The 21,969-nt window shown below is 40.4% G+C and overlaps 3 protein-coding genes across 3 annotated transcripts in view; all 3 read right to left on the bottom strand.

The window, feature by feature from the left end:
- Positions 1-262: 262 nt before the first annotated feature.
- LOC6542174 (serine-rich adhesin for platelets) lies at positions 263-3,072 on the bottom strand. Its single transcript, XM_026978880.1, has 4 exons — positions 2,719-3,072; positions 1,957-2,494; positions 933-1,741; positions 263-729 (listed from the first exon to the last, which is right to left on the bottom strand). Exons 1-4 carry the CDS (start codon positions 2,936-2,938, stop codon positions 371-373), a joined length of 1,926 nt encoding a protein of 641 aa, XP_026834681.1. The 5' UTR covers positions 2,939-3,072; the 3' UTR covers positions 263-370.
- Positions 3,073-3,296: 224 nt separating this feature from the next.
- LOC6541717 (MAM and LDL-receptor class A domain-containing protein 2) lies at positions 3,297-4,451 on the bottom strand. Its single transcript, XM_001968604.3, has 3 exons — positions 4,148-4,451; positions 3,537-4,077; positions 3,297-3,480 (listed from the first exon to the last, which is right to left on the bottom strand). The coding sequence occupies exons 1-3, from the start codon at positions 4,413-4,415 to the stop codon at positions 3,297-3,299; spliced, it is 993 nt and encodes a 330-aa protein (XP_001968640.3). The 5' UTR covers positions 4,416-4,451.
- Positions 4,452-10,974: 6,523 nt separating this feature from the next.
- LOC6541645 (Down syndrome cell adhesion molecule-like protein Dscam2) overlaps positions 10,975-21,969 on the bottom strand; it is an 81,326-nt gene continuing 70,331 nt past the window's right edge. Inside the window, exons 8-9 of the mRNA XM_001968603.3 lie at positions 18,363-18,731; positions 10,975-12,466 (exon numbers count right to left, since the gene is read on the bottom strand). Coding sequence (XP_001968639.1) covers positions 12,285-12,466; positions 18,363-18,731 — 551 coding nt within the window. The 3' untranslated portion in view covers positions 10,975-12,284. The remainder of the gene's footprint in view (positions 12,467-18,362; positions 18,732-21,969) is intronic.

The following is a 21,969-nucleotide window of genomic DNA, read 5'->3' as shown; positions in this document are numbered from 1 at the left end:
TGACCAAATTTACACATGTTTTTAAATTTACCATTACTTATAGCGACCAGTTTTGTAGCGCTCACTTAGAAGATCCTTGCTACCGATTCTAGTGTGAATTATCACGCAAGTACTTCTGGATGCAAACCGTCTAAGTCTTTGTAGTCGATAAATGACTAATGAAGCCGTACCCCAACGGCGTTGATTATGAGATCTTATCATAGTTGATTGGCGGATTTTATTTCCCCATACTTTATGAATGTAAGAACAAAATTATCAGTGCTGCTGATTCGCTTTTATTTGCTTAGTACATACATCTTTAGAAACTAACTATGTATACAAAAGGCATAAACAAAGAAAATAGGGGTTTTCGGTATCAAGGGGATCACCCTCATAGATCGGTCCTATTGCGTATGTCCACGCCCATTTCCTCGAAATAATCTTCATCCTCGTTATCGATGTCGTATAACGGCTGATCCATGCTATTTCTTTTCCTGTGCCTCCTCAGACTCTCGAATACCTTCTTGAAACTGACAGCTTTCTCGCTGCTGGCCTTCGATCTACTGATTTGTATTAGGGAGCGATTGACAACGGTGGCCAGAACAATCACTAGAACTACGCCGACGAGCAGGTAAAGCATTATTAAGGCTAGATTGGGGGCACTTTCGCCCATGTCCATGTGGCCAGCTATGTCCTCAGGATCAACTTCCCAACTGAAGCGCTTCCGTACGTTATTTGAGGAGTTGACTCCTAAATTATATGAATAAGTGGGATATTATTAGTTATTTATTACTCAGGCTAGTTTATACAACTCTATGAAAACGATGTATACTACTGATTATACAATTGTATCCCAGTGGGATACAATTATAACAATGTACTAGAAATTATTTCGAACATAAATTATCTTTTTGCAATTAAATAATACAAATAAAAAGGCTTATAAGTCTTACCTGGTGTCGTTTTAACAGTACTGAGAGACGGAACTGTTGTTGTTGTTCCGGTTGTTTTAGTCGCATTATACACTTTAGGAGTTGTTGTTGTTTTCTTTGTTGTAAGCACATTTCTTGTGGTTGTTGTCGTTGGTGTTGTTGAACTGGTTGTAGACTGTCTTGTTGTTGAAGTCATTGTTGTTGGTTTCGGCGATGTTGAAGTTGTTGTCGGTTTCTTAGTTGTTGTTGTTCGCTCTGTGGTTGTGGGCTTTGTTGTTGTTGTGGTGGTGGTTGCGGTAGTTGTTGGTGTGGTTGGCCTTTTAGTTGTAGTTGTGGTTGTGGTTGTAGTTGTAGAAGTTGTGGTTGTAGTTGTAGTTGTTGAAGCGGCAGTTGGTGCTGGGAAACTTAGATCAAATTCCTGCGATGAGAACAGCTCTTTAACGCACTCATCCAAAAAGTTTAGGCAACAATTATCATTCATAAGGCACTCGTCATCGCATCCACATCCCATGACTATACCATGACTGGTTAATTCGGCACCCAAGGATGAGGTTCCGCATCGACCTGAACAACTCATCATGTCGTAGACCAGTGGTTGCTCGCTCCTGGCCGTCGGTGGTGCCGGTGGTTCGGTGGTGGTGGAAAATCCATTTGTGCCACAATCGCTGCCTGTCATTAGCTTTACATCATCGATTGCAATATCTCCGAATTGGGATCTTGCATCCGTTGCCGTGAAGATCACCTGGAAGTCCTCCTGCATCTCGTCAATGGTAATTGTGTGCTCCAGCCACTGGGTTCCCTGTTCACCAGCTATCTCAAATTTGCTGGAACTAAAAAAAACAAGCAAAAAACAAAACATTAACATGTTTTTAACAAATTAAAAACATGTTTTCTACTAAACCCTGATATTCAATGACTATGACAATGTCAAAGCTGATAGGAAACAATCAGTAGAATTGTTGTCATGCTTAAGCCACATTTGCAACATTTATCGCGTTCCCTGCACCCTCTAATCTAATTCCTCTTCCGCTCCGGCAAAACTCACTTGGCTCTAAACCTATTCCACATGGTTGTCATTGTCATCGAAATGGGTTTTACGGACACCACCAGACTATCCACACCAGCTCCGAACATGAAGTAATGGAATCGGAAGCAGCAGGCGGTCTTCAGGGTGAGGGATCTTGAATAAATCGGCGATATTAAATGGTAGCTTCCATAAGCCCCCATTTGGGTTTCCATTCGCATGTAGTGACCATTGGATCCGCTTTTAAATGTGTGATCGTGGCGGGGTCCCGTCCTTAGGGAGTGAAAATCGGATGCTGTGCTGACCCGCTTCCATGGTCGCCGGAAGGTCGTCTCCGCCTCCCAACCGCACTGATCCTCGCTCTCGAAATCGCAAGAATGGTCCCTGGTGTGATTGCTCCTCCGACACGATCCCAGCTGGGTGTTCCACTCTTCTCCATCGCAGTAGGCAGTGCGACTTCCCACCAAGACATAGCCGTCGTGACACACGATATCCGTTTTTAGGGGATCAGATTCAACGTGTCCGTTCTCCGGATCCTCGAGCTGCACGCATCCCCTCCCTAAAAAAATAATGTAACATGTTTAAAATTCAGAATTTCAACAACTTTCAAATAGTTGTGTCCCAAACTTCGAGATTAATGAAAGCTCAGTAATTTTCCATTAGCAACAACAATTGAATTGTTGTAACATTTTATTTTTTCACATATTTAATCGATTTTATACTTTATTGATGGCTAATTTTGAATTAAAGGAAGTTTTTTAGGCACTTATTTATGGCACTTACTAGCACAGAAAGGTTTTTCGCCTCTAAGGAAGCCGTTTCGATCGCAAGTTTGCATAACCATTCCCTGCAAGGAGTAGCCGCGATTGCATCTAAACCTCACAATATTTCTCGGTCGATAATTTATAAGTCCATTTTCCAAATTTGAAAGCCTTTCACAACGTCCATGAATGTGACCTACACTATATATCACAATCACTGCCAGAGTCCAGAAAAATTCCATGTTGCCGAGATATTACGAACTTAGTGTATAGGGTTGACTGAAGGCTGTTACAAGACTGAGACTCAGTTGAAGTGGACATTTTCTCGAATCAAAACTTATCCATTCGGAGCGACGAATAGCGGGTCTCCCACAATGGCAAGATATTGAAGTCTGGCGGATTCTCACTGAAGGAAGTACGGATAACCGCTTTGTTAATCATTCTTAATTCATTCTTATTGTTATTAAAAAGTAAATAAATGAAATACAACATTATTTTGTTGATTACTGTATAACGGCTCCGAAGAATGTATCGATTTCGGTGATGATATTCGGAACTTTATAATCCCAATATGGTTTGAGATTTTACTAGTTGTCCATGTTAAAAAAGATTAGGGGTTTCGGTTTTTATAAATTTCACATCGTCAATACCAATGTCGCCATGGATAGAGCTTGGGTCCATGACTGTGAAAACCACCTGGAAGTCCGACTCCATCTCATCGATGGCGATCAAGTGGCTTTTCCAGTTTGGTCCCTGATCGCCAGACACAGTGAGTTTGGTGTAGCTGCAGGGTAACATTTAATGTAATTACAGTTTTGGTAATTTACACAGTTCGCTCACATATGTCCATAGCTCTTCCACATATCCTCGACCGCCATTAAAGCGGGTTTGACCGATATCGCCAGGTCTCTTAATTCCGTACCAAACATGAAGAGTTGGAACTGAAACCATAAGGAATGGCCCAACGTGAGGTTCCTGGGATAGATCGGAGATATGAAGTGGTAGGTCCTGGAGGCATGCACTTGCGTATGCAAGCGAATAAAGTGTCCTTCGATATCGCTCTGGAAAGTGTGATCCTGCTGCAGACACTTATCTTTGCGAAAGTCTGCCGCAGCACTGATCCGCTTCCATGGCTGTGGTATGGCTTTGCTGGCCTCCCAACCACACTGATCCTCCCTCTCGAAGTCGCAGGAATAGTCACCGATACTGTTGGCCATCTGGCAGGCTCCCAACTTAATGATCCACGTCGTTCCATTGCAGTAGGTAAAGGAATTTCCACTGAGAACAAATCCTGCGTCACACTCGATTTCGGCCTTTAAGCCATCAATGGCCGTGAAAACATTTCCATTGTCCGGTTTCTTAATAACATTACAACCCGCCTCTGGAAGTTTCACATTTTAATTATTTATGAGTTAGTTTTTATGGCTATAATATTATTTAAGCCAACTCACTGGCACAGTATCGCTTCGCTATATTTCCGCCGCCAAGGTGCCACGTCTTGCCCTGTAAGGAAAATCCACGATTGCACTGAAACTTGATGCTATCACCTAGGAACCAGCTAGACGACTCTGTAACTTGCCCGTTGTGCAACTTAATGTCCAGCTCACAACTGGCAATTGGTTGGATCACTGTATATATCATAAATAGTCTAAGCGCCCACAAAATATCTGCAGAAACCATTGCAGTTGTATAAATTGAAGAATTGGAGAGAGAAACCATTGCCGTTATATAAATTTGGATGCTAGTTAACGACTGAACTGAGAAATGCTTTTGTATAAACCTATTTACATTTCCTTATCAGGCAAAAAATATTTTTGTGCCAAAAACACCAAATATGTTTAATTTAATACAGGGTGTCTCGATGGCAGTTAAATAATTCATTCAAATATTGGAGTCTTTAACGACGTTATGGACTTATCATTCCCTATTAACTGCTTATACACCTTTATTAACTTTACAGCCGGTCCAATAGAGAATATTTATTTTATTATGAATATTACGAAGCGTTTCCGACCGTACAAATTCTTGACCGACCGTATATATATTCTTGATCAGGATCAATAGCTGAGTCTAACTGGTAATGTCCGTCTGTCCGTACGTATGAAGGTCGAGATCTCAGGAACTATATTGGGCATATAGATTCCACCCAAATTTGTCACGCCCACACTATTAAAAAAATTAAATTTTTTTTTTATTATTATTTTTTTTTTTTCTCCATTTCTACAGATATTACTGAAAATTGAGAAATTTCTCGTTCGCACTTACAGTAGCCGAGTAACGGGTATCTGATAGTCGGAGAACTCGACAATAGCATTATATATTATGCGTTACGTATTTCCCCTTATCGCTTCTAGCATAATGTCAGTAATATTTATAAAATGTACGAATCCATTTCTTAGTCATTTGGAATGAAGTTCACACTCATGGATCTCAACATTTTAGTACCACAAAACGTTGACGATAAGAAGCTTATCGCTTACTTCCAACGTATATTATTTGTTGTACATTGTACATGCTCACGCAATGTGTGTTTGAAACAACATCTGTTTTCTTCTTACTTTTCTTTTCTTCTTGCACTTATTTTTCTCTGTATCTTATAATAATATGAAATATATAATTCAATTTAAATATTTATATATATTTCAAAACCTACTACATCTTATTCTTAGAAATATTATATTTCAATAACTACTACATCTTATTTTCAGAACTTGGCGAAAGGAAGTCGAAATTTGCATGCGGACGTTACGGTAAGTTCGACAAATTCTCCCATTTTGTTTTTTCTTTTATTTTTGGTTTGATTCATAGACCTCGGTATATATATATATATATATATATATATATATATATATATCACATTATCCCGTTTCCTTATGTTAGTGTCAATAAAATAAAGAAGTATGCGGTTATTATGTTCTTATTTATTTATGCTCTTATTTATGCAAAATACTTTTATAAAATTGTAGACTTGTAATATACATTCAATAGACCGAAATGAGTGAATGTAGTACCCTACTTATACAGAACAGCAATTATCGTCGAAACTACCAGGGTGCCAATATACTGTCTCCACTCATTAAGGCTTATTACACCACTAGTCTTGTGTTTTGTTGTCAATGGTGCAGCATCATTTATGGCCGTTTTATTGGTACTATTTGGTTTTTCTGTTGGCTTTCCTGCATTGCCTTTCACTTCTGGAGACCCTATGGGGCTTACAGTACTGCTACTTGGTGGTTGTTGTGGCTCCTTTTCGGGTTTTACTGTACTGGTACTTAGAAGTTGTTGTTGCGCCCCCATGGAGTTTACTGTACTGCTTGCAAGTTTGTTTTCTTCAATATTGGATCCATATACCAGGACCAAGTTGAAAAGTATGGCAAAAGCGTAGAACAGTTTCATTTTTTAGAAATCTTATTGTGTTAAAGGCTTGAAAGTATAAGATCGACTAACTTGCGACCCAAAATAAATCCATTTAAATACCCGTTTATGATTGTACTGAATTCTATTATCGGCTTATTCATGAATTATTTTTATTTGAATAACAAACTCGTTATCGTTTTAAACATATACATTATCTATTAGTCATATTATGTATTAAGTCCTACAAAATAGACTTAGCTTTGGAATTCGATACTGTGACAAATCTTATTTTCAGTGAATGATAAATTATTTGGTTAGTTCATCCCCATATAACACCACTAAACTGGGTTTATCGTTTTGTCTTGGGATGCCATTGAAATGCAATTATTCGCATCTCCGGTCGGAATTGGGTTGCGAGGAGATGGAACTAAATAGTAGCATCTTCTTCCTGTCGCCTGCAAGCTTAAGTTATGGGCATTTGCTGGAAGATCCTGGAAAATAATTGTCCAGGGTTCGGGTGGCGCTTCTTGCTGTGATTTATGTTTACATCCGCTTAAGTCTCAAACAACTCGCAATCATGACGCTCGCCATCGCAGCATCTCTTTCCAAATCTCCCTCACTTTCGTCGTGTCGAGATAATCAGTCAATATTGACAACTACTTATTGGCACTTCCGATGAGCGCGGATTGGGGCGGAGTGGGCGAAATGGACTGGGTACGACTGGGGTGGCAAAGGACACGTGACCGGGGATCAGGAACTGCCACGTGTCCGGCGAAATGCAACGGAAAGTGTAGCGAATTCCCTTTCTCCGATTTCCCGATTCACTGTCAGCAATTCAAATTTCATTCATAATTACAATCAGTGCAAAGGAAAACGAAAGGGATGCAACTTAAGGGAGGTTTCTGGCTGTGGGACTCTGAAAAGCCAACATTATTCTAAATGCACTGAAAAATAACATTTCCAAAATATACCGGTTTTATTTTGAATTTGTAAAATTTCCATTGTATTCAGCTTGCTGTTATATGCACTGAGAAAATGTTGGGCACATTGCACATAATGTTGACTTTAAAATCGTGATAGAGTAACATATAGCACAACTTGGAAAACAACTTTAAGTGCGTAATAAATGATATTTCTTACAGTGTACAGTTCTGGATCTTGGCCCCTGACTGCCACTGTTTCACCGATAAGTTCCCGGCTGCTTAAATATTTGCTCATTATTATTATTATTATTCTTTTATTTGCGGCGTAGCCACTGTTGCCAGTGGTTTTCAAACTTCAATATTTGCGCTCAAATTACGGAGCTCAACCACCCAACTGCCTTTCCAGTTGCCGGGCAATGAAGGTGGTTCGGATGGTAGGAATCCTTCCACAGGTCTCAGAATTAGCGGCAAATGAGCAGCTGTGGGCAGGGAAGGTCGTAGATAGGGAAATGGGTCTAGGGGCGTTTTCCGAATGGTTGCAAGTTGGGGGAAAAGTCTGGCATAGCAACGCAGCGAATCAAATGGGCATATTGTTGCTAACCATTTATAGAACTTACTTCTGGGTGGAATGTGTTGGGTTGAACATTGTTAGTGCATATTTTGTGTTAGATAATAGTTAAAAGTTAAAAAAAATACAGGAATGTTGTAGTGGTATATGGTATATGACATTATTAGAAGGAAGTCTGCTATCGCCAAAATAGTCGAAACATATTTCATTAAAACAAAAAAACTTGATAATTGGCTATCAACAAAATATCAGACGAAATATGATGCAATACATTTAAAAGTTATTTAATGCTCATGAATTTATTTAAATCGGGTTTCTTGCTGATAATAAAAAAGCAAGCTTTGTTTATGCATTTTTCACATATATAATAATAAACTTTTTCCATTTTATAATGACTAACCGTTAAATCATTATCAGTGTCGCAAGTCGACTTTAATGTCTTGAATTTCTTTCCATAGAATATTATGATTTCTGCAAGGGTTGCCTCATTGAGTTTCCTATGAAATAATTGTGGCCCACGTCACTAAATAAAAGAATCGAACATAAAATTAAGTTAAACCAAAAAGTTAACTACCTCGTCAGCTGCTCTCTCCTTGCAAGTGCCAAAACCTAATTGCGTTTTGTTGGAACTTTCGAACCAAGATGTGTAGGCGACTTCCAGGCCCAGAACTGCCACACACGTTCGAATTAACACGGTTAATGGAGGCGCCTCGCTCTTCGGAGAGATGGCAGGCGCGAAAGTTGAAGTTCCACGGGAGTGTTGGGGTCGCAAACTTCAAAGATTACCTCGATAATTAATAAAATTAAACATAAAAGCACTCAACGAGGCAACGGGAGTTGTCTGTGCCACCCGGAGGATGACCGCAGACAGCCAGAGGATTCCGGCAATTTCCTCCAACTCCGGCGCATTAGGCCGCCTCGGGCGTGCCAAGTCGCTCTTTGGTCAGCTTCTGGTCGCATTAATTACAAAGCAGTGACCGCAGAGCACATACAAACAGAATGCACGATGGGTGTATGGAATACGGGGTTTTCCCATTCGAAATATCAGAGAAATGGAGCACGCTGCCATAAGATTTTCAATAAATGCACTAGTGATTAACACAACTTTCTTATCGAATACAAAAAATCTATACAATTTTGTAATACAAATTCAGAAAGTTGATTAGTCCAACATGTTTTGGATTTCTGATCTAATTTGAGTTGCTACCCGTAATAATTACCGTAATTGCCGTAATCGACAGCCCAGTTCGTGAGGCATCCAGGTGGCATCCACTTGTGAATGAGGATGTCTACTCATCGGCTCTTTAATTTGCGGCAGTTTATGGAACTCATTATGTTAGCGGGCGTGCCATCGGCTGCAGGCGTGGGATTCGGTTGCCATTTCTGATGGCAGTCCGAAAGTTTTCGCGTAATTTCATTTAAAGTCCTTGAAAGTTGCAATTGTTGCTGTGCGGACGCTGACGAGAGAAGGCACTAAGTTTGTGGTTCTTAGTGTTTTTCCCGCACCGAATGGCAGCAGTTCCTCGCTCATTATCCTGCTGATTTTTAGCACGATTCCGCGAATTTGCACCTACACACATAAATGTGGCATAAATCCAATTAGGCGCCACCGGCAGCGCTTTAATTGACGGCGGTTGCCGCCTACGTGCTGGATGAGCCACCACCCTTGGTCACGGGCGGGTTAAGGTGTCGGGGATTGTGGGGTTAAGGGTTGAGGGTTGAGGGGTTACGGATGGAGCCGTGCGGAGTAAATGAATTTCCATATGGCGCTTTTGTTTTCGCCAACGGAGATATGAATGAATGAATGACTGTGGTGTGCTTCAGTTCAGTTCAGTGTGGTGCGGTGCGGTGCGATGCGGTGGTTCCCTGGCTCTTTGTGGGTTTATATGGGTCTATATGGGACGACTGACAGCTCCTGTTCCTGTTCCATGGCCTACATTTCACAAATTGCAGTCAGCTGGGGCACAACGAGAAATGGAAAGACATTAGTTTATGTTCCAGTTCGAAGAAAATAATGGGGTGCTTTTAAAACTCATTAAATTTTCTCTTGGAATTTCTTAAATAACCCGATTTAATCCACTTATCTGCTTGTTAATGCTTTCATTTTGATTTCGAGCCGACGCGTCAGTTGGAATTTTTCTCCGCCTCGGATTTTTCCGCTTTTTCCCAGCTGTCAGCGGTATTCGAAGTGGCTGACTTTCGTTTCTTACGCAAAACTGCAGAACTGACACGAACAGGAAGGGGTATGGGGGAGGGGAGAGCGGAGACCGAGATCCTGCGCTTGGCACTAAATTAAAATGTCAGTGTCGTGTTACTTCCGGCGCCAGGATTGCCCGCCAGGGTTGCCAGAGTGCCGGAGTGCAGGAGTGCAGCACTGCCACTTAAGTCAAATTGCATGCTATAAATTTGGTGCCAATCAACTTAAACATGGCACATTATGAACCGCCTGCAGCTGCAGCTACAGCTGCTTTTCTTCTTTATAATAAATGCTGATATATACCGCCACGCCCACCGGCTCGTTTTCCCGCCCGAGGAAAAAATGACTGCAAATTCCTTAAACTTGTGGAATTTTGGGAATTAATATCAAGTTAAATAAGCATTCTAACGTACATGTATATGCGTCACGCAAATATAATTGTGCCTATTAACTTTAATTTCACTGCATTTATGGCAAATAAAAACTGGCCAATAAATTTGAGCTATACTAGTATTTGATTCCAATTTACCACAATTTCGAACTAAAAAATGACCAACCACAGCAAATCAAAACACAGGGCATTTAATTTAAATTCTTCGTTTTTGATGTTTTGCTTTATTTTTACCTTTCGTTTTAAAACTGAATAAAAAAATATTATATGTTTTGTTTTTATGTGTGTGACTGCATGAGAGTGTTTGTGTGTATGCATAAATATTTTAGCTTATGTTTTCTTCTCTGTTTTGTGGGGTGGCAATTTGTTGAATTGAATGAAATCAGAAATGCATACAAAATAGTTAACAAAGTGTTTTATTGTTTGAATAGCCCAGGGGCCTCAAATTCTGTTTATACTTTTTTGTTCATGGATTTATCGCTTGTGTGCCACTTCCACTGCCGTCAGTCAAATTGCAAAAAATATATATATATATATACTACATATAAGTATTTTTGCTAAATAAAAAATGTACTTTGATTTTTGTTTCGCCTTTTTGTTGTGTTTGGAAATATAGATTTCATAGATTCCGATTTGTTTTGTGGTGTTAAATGAAAAATTATGCTTTACTTATTTACAAATAATAAGTAGATGTATATGTAAGTGTATATGTATATATATAATGTATATCCGCTTATCTGGTTTAGAGTGTATAATTTATATCATAAAGTTTCTCGTTTTTGCTCTTCTTGTTTATAATTTGTTTTGTTCATTCGACGAGATTTTTCTTATTCGCTTAAGAGTTCTTAATTCGTTTTTTCGCTTTATTTTGTGGCATTTGCTCTTAAACACTTGCTTACTAATTAAATTCATTTCAAAATTGTTTAAAATTAACTACAATTTAATTTAAGTTGCCGCTGCTGCTTATTTACTTTGCAAGTCAAGTAAATATATACAATTACACATGTATTTACATTTAAATCTTAGCTACATAAAATGTTTTTCTCTCGATCTTCTCACTTTGTGTCTGTGCCATTGTCAAAAAGTTGCAAAACACATGATAAGGGTTAAAAACACAACGTAATGCACAAACAAAACATTTATATTAACTTAACCAATCCTTTTCTAGTTGAGCTAACGATAATTACAAGTAAAATTTTGAATTTCAACACAAAGTTTGAACAAATGGAAAACAGAACAAATAGTTTAGTTAGTTGGTAAATTTTGTAAATTAAATTAAAGTTTTCAGAATGGAGGAGTTGGTTTCTTTTTGTTTTACTTTGTATCTTATTATTTTTCAATTATTTTCAATAATTTTTTTTTTAAGTTTTCTGTACTTTTTTTTGTTTTTATTTTATATCTTACTTAAAGCAACGTTTTTCTTTTTTTTCGTATTTATTTAAAAGTTTAAAATTAAGATAAGGTAAGTTTTGTTTCCTTTTGTTTCGATTTTTTTATATATTTTCTTGATTTTTTTTGTGGCAGGTCGTACTGTTTATGTATATATTTTATCTTTTGTCGATCTGTGCTGGTAATATTGCACAGAACCAACAAGAATCACTTACGAGTTAATTAGCCTAGGCCTAGGTGAAAAGTGAGATTTTGTTTTCGATCGCCTGCCCTCTGAAATTTCGCCTTACAATTTAAAGTTCGTTTGTTGCAACTGGGACCTATTTGACCATTAATATTAACTACTACTTAGCCCTATGCTACCTGGTAAATCGTAACATTTAGTGCTTGTCCAGTGATGGTTTTAATCCGTGTGTGTATTTCGGTTTGTATTTCTCTCAGTGTATTATGTCAACAAAGTGCTGAACTAGAGCAATGATAGATCGGAACTCTAATCCTATGGTATATGGTATTCGTTTCGTTGCCAATAAAACTCAACACACGTTCGTCGTATCCCTCAAACTAAGCTTACATCGAAGTAATATATTAAAAAGTATTCAAAATGGCCACTTTTCAAAAGATCTGCTGCTGGCAGTCGAGCAGGAAGTTAAAATGATAATTAGAATGGGTTTAGAGTCGATGATCATGGAATTTAGCGTGTGTGTGTGTGGAAAATATTTGAGTGCTGATTTTTAGTTGTTTGCGATTTCCCAACTAGATTCTTCTAGACAATAATCTCGCGTATGACGCGACGATTTCTGGCATTCGGCGTTGTCGAATATTCGCCCTCGAAGCTGTCGTCGTAGCTCAAGGACATGTGCTGCTGCGGGGGAAGGACCTCGTCCTGTTCCAAATGCTCCATGTTGTAGGGATTGGGCAGACCGCTTACGTCGTGATATGGTGAATCTGGGGAGAGAAAATATTGTGGGAATTGTTTAAATTAGTTTACCAAAATGGGCGGAAAAGAGGCAAAGTCATGCGCAAACAATTAAAAACAAAATGCTAATCAAAACAATGTTTTTCGGGTGCTGGGCTGTGTACTAGGCAGTCTGTGAGAAATCATAGCAAACTTGGGTAACTCAAAAATTCTGCATCATCACAGTAATGAAACCAATTTTATTTATTTATTTTTTATATTTTTTTTCTTCAACGAAATCCTTGCCGACTTTAACTTACTTCAGCCTGCGCGCTCCGTTAGAGCGTAACATCCTGTATAATGTCCGCTATAGATTTGTTTATGGTAAATACATTGTTTGGTTTTTGATTTATGAGTGGGCAAGACATGTGTGAGAGTAGTAGAGAAAAATAGCCATGTTAGGGAAAAGATAATACACGCTAATACTTAAGGTCTAGCTTAGAATGAAAGCAAACACACTTAAAGTCCTAAAAACCTAGGGATGGTGGAGTGGTGTTTTTCAATTACTTAATTCGTTTATTGAAGCTTTAAACTGTGGGCGATTTTTTGTTTGGTCCGAAAAGCAATTGTTTTAATTTACCAGTTGATTGGTCTCACTAACAACATCCAATTGCAGTTCAGATTGCTGCATTTGTCGCCCCCATTGAAATCGTAAACGAATTAGAGGCATTTTCTGGCATTTGGTTGGTGCTGGTCGGACGCTGTCTCTGGTAAACAGGACATTAATTTATAATCAAAGGACTTGGCTGTTGAAACGGCACCGTACCCATTCCCCGCCACTTTGGCAAACATCTTTGTCTGCTACAAATTGTTGCATATTTAAGCGCATCCCCATCTCCACTTCGAGCCGTGTCCGCAGCTCTTTTGGCCATGCAAATCCGGCAAAGGATTCAGCACTAACAACCCCCACGCGTTCCCACACTTAAGCCCCCCTTCCCACCTTTTTTTTGGCTGCCCTGCTTTGGATTGCTTTGTGTGCCAAATCGTTGGAAAATTTATTGGAATTTGAATTTCAAAATAAGGAAAAAAGAGGAGCTACAGCGAAATCGCCGCATCGAAAGGTTTTTTGGCAAAATACCAATGTGTGAATTTCTCACTACTGGTTATCTTTTTTCTGACCTATTTCTGCACAGAGAACAAGTCAAGGGCTCTTCTTCGCAACATGATATTTCCATGTATTTACGATTAATATCTGATTTAAGATACCCTGCGGTAATGTATTTTCAAAGAACCCGGAATGATTTCTACTGAGCTCGTTGAAACTGTTTTAAAACAGCATTTAATTGCAACGCATCAATATGTAATATGAGTACATTTTTTATACTGAAGTTAGTGAAGCAAAAGTAATCATTTGTTGTCAAATCTAGGAACACAAATTCAGGACCATTCTCACTGTGCTTGCAAATCTAAAACGTAAATCCTTTTTAACAACTGCTCTTTAACATATTCCGACTCGTTCGACTAGCTTTTCTTCACTGAGCTGCTTCCCGTTTTTGCCCGGCTTCTTGGTCGTGTGAAAATTCCTAAGCGCGTTTGTCGCCATCGCCCCATCGCTTCGGATTTTTTCCACTCCACTTTGGCATCTGCATAAACTTGACCCAAAAAGCACTGGGGGGGAGAAAGAAAAGGGAAAGCCAGCTAGCCAGGAAAGCGAATCCTTTTTTTCCAACTATTTCCTTTCGTAGATTTTCAACTGTTCAAAGATTTGGATCCTGTTTGCAATCCTCTCCTGCCCGCATTTTATGGCCAATACGTGAGCTGTGGATATTATGCGCATAACTTTATTGTGCCACACCCCTTTCGGCTAGTGGTTTTTCCTGCTGTTTTTCAATTTCCATTCAGACTCTCTCTCAACAACTTAATCGTTTCTGCGTTAAGCATACGCACTGTTGCCTTTTTCCCAGCTATCTTTGCATGTAAATTTTGTTAGTATGTGTGTTGCTTTTAGCCCCTTTTGGCCAAGTTTTTTGCCAAGCTAAGCTCGTAATAACCCATTCTTTTTTACTAAATTTTCGGAAGCGTCGAAAGTAAACAAATTGCAGATGAGTTTATACCAGCTACACACAAACAAACTGGCTGGCTAGCTGGCTGGCAGCAACATTTTCTCATGCATAGAACAAGGGGTTAAAACGCTTATCATTTGTTGCCTTTTGGACAGTGGCTTTCTCCTGTCTTCCCACCAATTCTTCTGGCCTTTCTGGCCCCCATCCCATTTCACAAATCCACTTAGTGTGTGTTTAGTGCTGTGGAGTGTGTATTCCGCCTCCTGCTGCTTCTGCCTTACATTTTTTTTGTTGTTGCGAAAATCCTGACTCATGTGATTTATGTGTTCCCCTTTCCAACATCCTTTCAACTATTTGGAAGCTATCCAGAAGAAAGTAGAAACCGAATAAGCTACGCCAGGACTGGATTCTTATGGCACTTTGAATAAGTTTTCTTGGCATTTATTGCTCAGCCCAAAAGCAAACTGCATTATGAGCCTTTCAGCGAAGCGATAAGAAGGCAGAACGATGTCTTCGCAGTGGCGAAACCAGATATTTTCGGATATAAATAAGATAAGTTGACAGAGACCAGTACTAGGGCTGAATTAAATGTGGTTTTGGATTTTGTAAAAATCATTTTTTATTCGACAACACACAGCCTTAAGGGCAAATCCTCTGATGTTTCTGAGTCATACATTTGCCCCAATTACATTCCAGAAAAAAAATATATCAAGCATATGTTTCAATATTAATCAACATCGTTTATGTATGTATATTCATGAAGTAGCAATTTGAATAATTTGCTAAAAGCCCGGGATAATCTCCGTCTTGTTCCCCATCTCGTGGTTGGCTTTCTCTACTCTTTCCCCAGCTTAATGATGAATTAAAGCCATTTCCTGTGGGCCACTGTGTGTGCGAGAGAGTGTTTGACAAAAGACCAAACAAAGGCGCTCAACCAACTGACACAAAAGTCTGCATAATCAATCAGTCGGTCTGTCGGTCGCTCGGTCTTTCTGTCCCCCAAAAATCTCCCCCTCACATACTTATGTACGTGTATGTATGCCCCAATCTTTATTCTGTGCAGCCTTCTTTGCATGTTAACAGATGAGCAAAAAATTTGCTTACGCAGCTTTTTGGCGCCTTCCGCAGACTTCCTTCCGGCCATGGCCAGCACCCCTCGATCATCCCTTTTGCAGCCCCCGAGTAGCATTTTACACGAGGAAAAAATGATTGACCCTCTAGCTATCTATCTTTCAAGAGGCACCTAAAATTATCTATCTATCTTTCAAGAGGGCCCTAAAACTAGCTATCTATATTAAAAGAGGACCCTAAAATTATATAAGAGTTTATTATGGTGACGTAATATTTCCACAGCATACTTTTGTGTATAAGATATAGTTCCTGTAGACAGGACCTACAACATTTGTTTATATCCGAATTTAAAGTGCACCTTTTTTCTTCCGATGCATTTGGCTGCATTTTGCATGGCGCAAAAGTCAGCTGGGGATTTGGCAAGTCTGGGGAAAGGGATAGCAGGTCGTACAATGAGCGATGAGGGGTCTCAAATGTGAGTTTGGCAAGTGTAAAAGCTTTTAAACATACAAACACAGACAGGCGGACACACATTCCCCCAGTCACACACACACACACGCACACACACACAAACAAAGAGAGACGACATTCAGTTGCATTTGCAAGCTGTGCATAAGCTGACATCAATGTAATGAAGATGTATTTGCATATTGTAGCACTGTCAATCTGCTGGCTTCCCCACTCTTCCCCTCTTCCGCTCTTCCCCTCTGCCACTCATGGCCCCTCTTGTGCTCGCTGTCCTGCTCTTAACCCCCGACTTTCTACATTAACCCTCTTCAGAGGCACTACCCCTTGAGTTTACTTTGCTTTTGATGGCTCTCATGGGGGATATATCTCCTATCTGCTGGATTGTAAATTGTGGCTTGCGCTTCTTCGCTAGTGCTGCTTTAATTTATTGAGGCGAGCGAATAGTTATACCAGTTACTCTTAGGGTTAGATTTGGAGAACGTCAATATCTCGCGAAAAAAAAATATCACTCAACTGTTAGATCAATATACCCTCTGCAAGAGTATAACGCACATGGGGGAAAGCCTCCAGTGCTTTTTTGCCTCCCTTTTTATTGCATTTTATATGCAAGAAGTGAGTAAAAGCAGAACGGAAAAAAGGGCCAGCAGTATTCAACAGCAAATAGCAACAAAAACAATAATATCGCCCTGCGAGTCCAGGGCAATAAAAAACGGCTAAGAACAACAAGAAGCTGCTACCAAAAATGTATTTTTTGTCCGAGTTTTGGTGCTCATAAAGCGTAAAGATAACACACAAACACACCGCTCATAGTTGTGGCCAAAACATACACACACACACACACACACACAGAAAGAAAGACACACAAAAAACGAGGGGGATATTACGCATACGACCCGTGGGCGCTTTGCAGTCACCACTGCTGCTGATCCAACTCAAAACTCTCGCAGTGGCTGTTCATCTTGGGTTTTCATTCGCTTCGGTTCGGTGCGGTTCAGTTCGTTTCATTTTTTATTATTTAATATTTTAAAACACTTGCGGTGTTATTGGCATCACAGTAACAACAACAAACAGTATGGAAAGTATGTTACGGGCATATACAACATTTGATTACTCTGGTACTTTTGCATTACATCATTTTCTGCAACACAAATACGCAAATTTTGTTTTCATGGAAAACGTTCTAAACATTTTCCGAACCCCTGACCTGCTCAGTTATTATTAAAATTTTTAAAAAAGTACAGGAAGGCCATGTTATTATAGAAACCTTTTTCGGAAAACACTGTACCTCGGAGTGAAGTAGAGTATACAAATAATAAAATACACATAACCACATGGGCCATGCGGCAGAAATGGATTCGACAAAAAATCGAGTACACAAACACCCACACCCACACACACACACACACGCTCTTGCAGGAGAGACACACTCGCACATCCATAGACAATCCCAAAAAACAAGCTGTGGATGCCAAAGGGCATCCTCATCCTTCTCGACCACATCCTGCCACCCACTTGCTCCTTGCCGCTTTTGCTGTGGTTGGTGTTTTGTGCCCGGGTGAACTTTAAGCAAGCTCTACGAAGACTTTAAGCCGAGTCCAAATGTTCGAACGGCACGTTGCCGAATAATATTTATTTGCAACATGTCTCGCCCCTTGAACTCCTATAATTAGCATGGAAAAGGGCGCAAAACATTTCAGATGCCCAGTGCTTAACTTGTCATAACTGAAAGCGAGCCAAAGCCCAAAACGCCAACAGAACTGTTGGCCCAAATGTTTTTCCACACCCCACCCACCTCCTCACAGTCATCGGTCCACAATTTCTGACATAGGCTAACGAAAACTTGCAGAATGTGGAAGCCGGGACCTTACTCTTTTCCTAGGACGGCTTCTGAAAGACTACCAGCTTAATGTGTCAGAAAATAGAAACTTTGGATAGTCGCTGGTTGGTTGGTTGGTTGGTTGGGTTCCTGGGCTCGACAAAAGTTTATCAATCAAAATAAGGGAAAAGTTACTCGAACAAATCTCCTCGCAATCTGTGTGTAATTTTCTCCAGTTTGCTTTCTTTCTCATTATTCCATCGGCATTTATTCACTGCGTCCTATTCACACAGTTCTGATAAGCGAGTGATACTCGTATTTGTACTAATAAGTTTCGTTATCCATGCTTCAAAGGCTTTTCCCTCGCAAAGTTTATACACAGATGCAAATATGATTTTGCAAACTCTATTTTACACATTCACACAGAATTAATTGGGAATTGTACGCTGTCCAAATTCGGTGCCATTACACTATTCTGTCTCGCTTAGACTAACCCCATTGGGAATTAGGTTTCAGTTGGTTACGTACCTAAATGCTGATCGACTCGCTTTTTGGGCTTCTGCACGGATGCATAGGGATCGCTGCAGTAGTCCTGCCGGGACGGATTCTGGCTGTTGCGCAAGTTGTGGTACTCGTCGCCCACCTGGCTGGGCGTGGCCGTGAGGTGTGGGTAGGGGGCGTAGTCGTCCACCGCCCCGTAGCCGCCATGGGTCAACGGATCGTATCCGTAGGCGGGCTGCTGCTCCACATACTGATTCATTGGGGCCTGCACCATGCCCTGCTGGTTGCCCACCGCCGCAGCTGACATCTTCACCTGCCACAGAGAGTCCTGCGAGTTGACACTGCCGCCGTTGTTCGAGTTCGAATAGTTGTTCTCCATGTAGCCCATGTTGACCCCTGGAAAAACACAAAAAAATTCAACAAATAAAAGAAATGATGAATGGATATTTATCGAACAGCGCATAAATTCATGAAGAGGCTGTACTGTTTTCGCGGAAAATTCTGCGATACAAAATAGGTGCAAACAATATACGCATAAAGAAGGATTTCTATGTGGAATTCAGTAATTTAAAATATATTGTTTAATGGAATTAACGTTGGTTCTTTCTCGACGGACTCTCCACTTTGGAAACCTCCATCGCTCACATGTAAAATATCGACTATTTGGCCTTTGGCCAAGAAAAGTTTCCCTCGTTGGCAGTAAAATAAAATTTAATTAAAATTAAGCAAAAGTTTGGTCACAAAACAAAGTTGAAGTTCTCTTTTGGGGGCAACTTTTGGGCTGGATTTTTATTGATTAACACATAAAAACGACATCGGCATACAATTTATGAACTTCGAGTCGTAGACAAGGCCTAATTAATAGTTTATCACATTGCGTATACGCCGCGTGCGCCACTTAAAATCCATCCTAATGTCGTAAATCCTTGAGGAGCACCGAATTCCAATTCTTCTTCTTCATCCACCTTCCATCAGCCATTTTGACAAATTTTTATGGGGCAAGCGAATGGAGAAGCCTTTGTCCTTCAACGAGGAGCAGCTGGTGTTCCCATTTGCCCACTCCTGTGCACCGATTTTTCCATTTTCATTCATTGTTCCCTATGCTTGCCTTGGCTGGTGCGTGCTTGCTGCCTCGACGCATTTATTATTATTTTTATATCGTGATAAATCACTCATAAATATTAAACGCACGCTTGCCGGCAAACAAAAACTTTTTGAGTTTAGAGCTGCCAGTGGAAAAAGTGTTCCCCAAAGTTAATAATCTACGGCATTTTAGGGGATTTGTCACTTTTGAAAGGATGTGAAGACTTTTCATTTATCTCAAACGCTATTTTTTGTTGCGTGTTTATTTACGCAGAATCCGTCGTTATTTAATTATTTAAAAATTGAAATTCACACAAAATTAATCGGGGCTTTGATGCATACACCTTTTTTTATGTTCTCTAACAGAATGCTTTATTTTATAAACCACAAAAGCCCCTGCAACAAAAAGTATGCAATAAAAATGTTCGATATTAGTGAGTTTCCACAGAGCGAGTGTCGCATATTTGAGGGTATGCAATAAAGGCTGATTCAGGATATAGGAACATATACCCTATAGCATACCCACTCTTATGTGTGTTGCGTGAACTTTGTGGCGACCATTTTCATGGCAAGTTTGGGGTTTTTTTTGCGTGTCCTCAGCTGGAACTGCTACGCGAGTTTGGGGCCGCGATTTTATGCCTCGTTTTGGTGGGCGTGATAATTTTTATGATCAGCCATAAAACTAAAACAGTAATAATATTAACTTCATTTACATTTCATGCGGCCAACTTTTCCTTGCTCTTTATTTGCTCAGCCAATTTACATATTTGCTTGAGTAATTTTATTCCACAACATTCTGCCTATATACATTTTCCAATTGCAATGCGCGGGAGGGAGAAGGAAAAAAAGACTGAAACTTTTCAATTTGATAAGCATCAAATCTTTTGTCGGCGGCAACTTTTGATTGCTCAAGTTTGCCAAAAATATTTGACCGAAATAACAAAATTTCCCTCCCCAGCTGATGAAAATTTTAATGCATTTCCATTGTCTGGAGGAAAGCATTTTGCCTACTACTTATTTTTCATTTTTTTAGCAATTAAAGTTTGTCAAAGTTTTGTGCATTGATTTGAGCAAATAACAACAACAGTTGCGGCATGCTTCCCGGCCCAGTCACGCCTCCATTTTCCGCAATTTTCCCCGCCCCACAGCCCCTCGCCGCACAGCTTATTATTAAACCCCATTCCCCCTACCCCGCCGCTTGCAAAATCTTTTCATGTAAAAGTGCCTGGGCTGGTGGAAAGTTTTCCCTCTAATTCACTCGACAAACTTTTCAACCGGAAGCGCTTACAATTATGCAACATTTTTGTGCAGCAGCAACAGCAGAGCAGCACAAGCAGCACAAGCAGCACCAGCAGCAGACGCACAATAAAAACAGTTTCAAATGCCATTAACGGTTAACTAAATAGCAGGCCGTGGCTCGGCAACCACAAGGGTTAAGGATGGGGCTAACTTCTGCTGCCACACTTTTGCTGCCAGTCACCCGGCCGACCCCACTTAACCCTTTCCAACCCAACTCAACTCATTCGAACTGAAGTCGTGCCCAGTTCACTGTTTTTGGGGTGTTAATAGCACTAGTTCGCTCCTTATCTAGGTTTCTCACGTTGCACTGCGAGAAACCGGGGCCAAGCACTTGCTATCAATTCAATACATAAAGAGGTGTGAATTAAATAATAGAGAGTTGCTTAAGCACAATCAATTGGTATTTGTGCGACCTATTCTTGCCGACTTTCATGCAACACCACATTTCCCATGCAGCTGTGATTTTCCCTGCGACCTCACGAGTCCCTGGTGACCTTTTCCTTGTTGCACTTTTAATTAGCGACGCGACTCGTAGACTCGCAGAGATTCGTGAGTTCTGAGAGAGTTGAGAGTCGGAGGCTGCTTGGCATTTGCCCTAAATGCGCTTAAATGTAGCAGGCACAACAAGGGTCGTATTTTAGGGGAAATGGGCGCGGGAAAGCTGCGGGAAAACGGGGGAAAACGTGGGGAAAGTAGGGAGCGCACTAGTGCCGAGTTCCTGCACTTGCCGTGTTGCACTTTTCCGCCGCTCCATCCGCTCTTCCTGCCAGCTCCTTTTGTGCGCCCGAGTTGGCCAAAAAGTTTGGCCCGCTGCGCTGCAACAGCTTCAGTTTCTCAGATTTTTTATTCCCTCCCTAGGATAATGAATGAAAAGCCGGTGGAGGCGTAGCAGGGAAAGTAAAATAACTTTGTTAGCGCAACTCTCTCCCCGGAATTCGCCTTGTTGTTCCTGATCAGCTGAGCATGACAGAATTTCCAGTCCAGAAAGTGACTTGATAAAAACGCCAGCTTCAGGTCAAGGGTATTGATGATTTCTTTTTCACTAATAATTTAAAGTCTTCGTCTTGGCACTGGCCCAAGGGTCTTTAGTTTTAAGCCAATTAGTTGGCCAGCTGCAAACAAAAAATGCCAGCAAATTGGAACTCATAGTTGCTGTCTTCGAAATGTTGTTTGTGTGCGGTCGGCTTTTGGTTTGTTTTGGTTTAGCTGGGGTCGGTTGTTGGTCAGTCGGTCGGTTGGTTAGTTGGACATT

Source organism: Drosophila erecta, unplaced genomic scaffold (genome assembly GCF_003286155.1).
Source record: "Drosophila erecta strain 14021-0224.00,06,07 unplaced genomic scaffold, DereRS2 tig00000055-arrow-pilon, whole genome shotgun sequence".
NCBI lineage: Eukaryota > Metazoa > Arthropoda > Insecta > Diptera > Drosophilidae > Drosophila > Drosophila erecta.
Note: the sequence above shows the minus strand (reverse complement) of the source record. Positions and strands in the feature narration are given on the sequence as shown.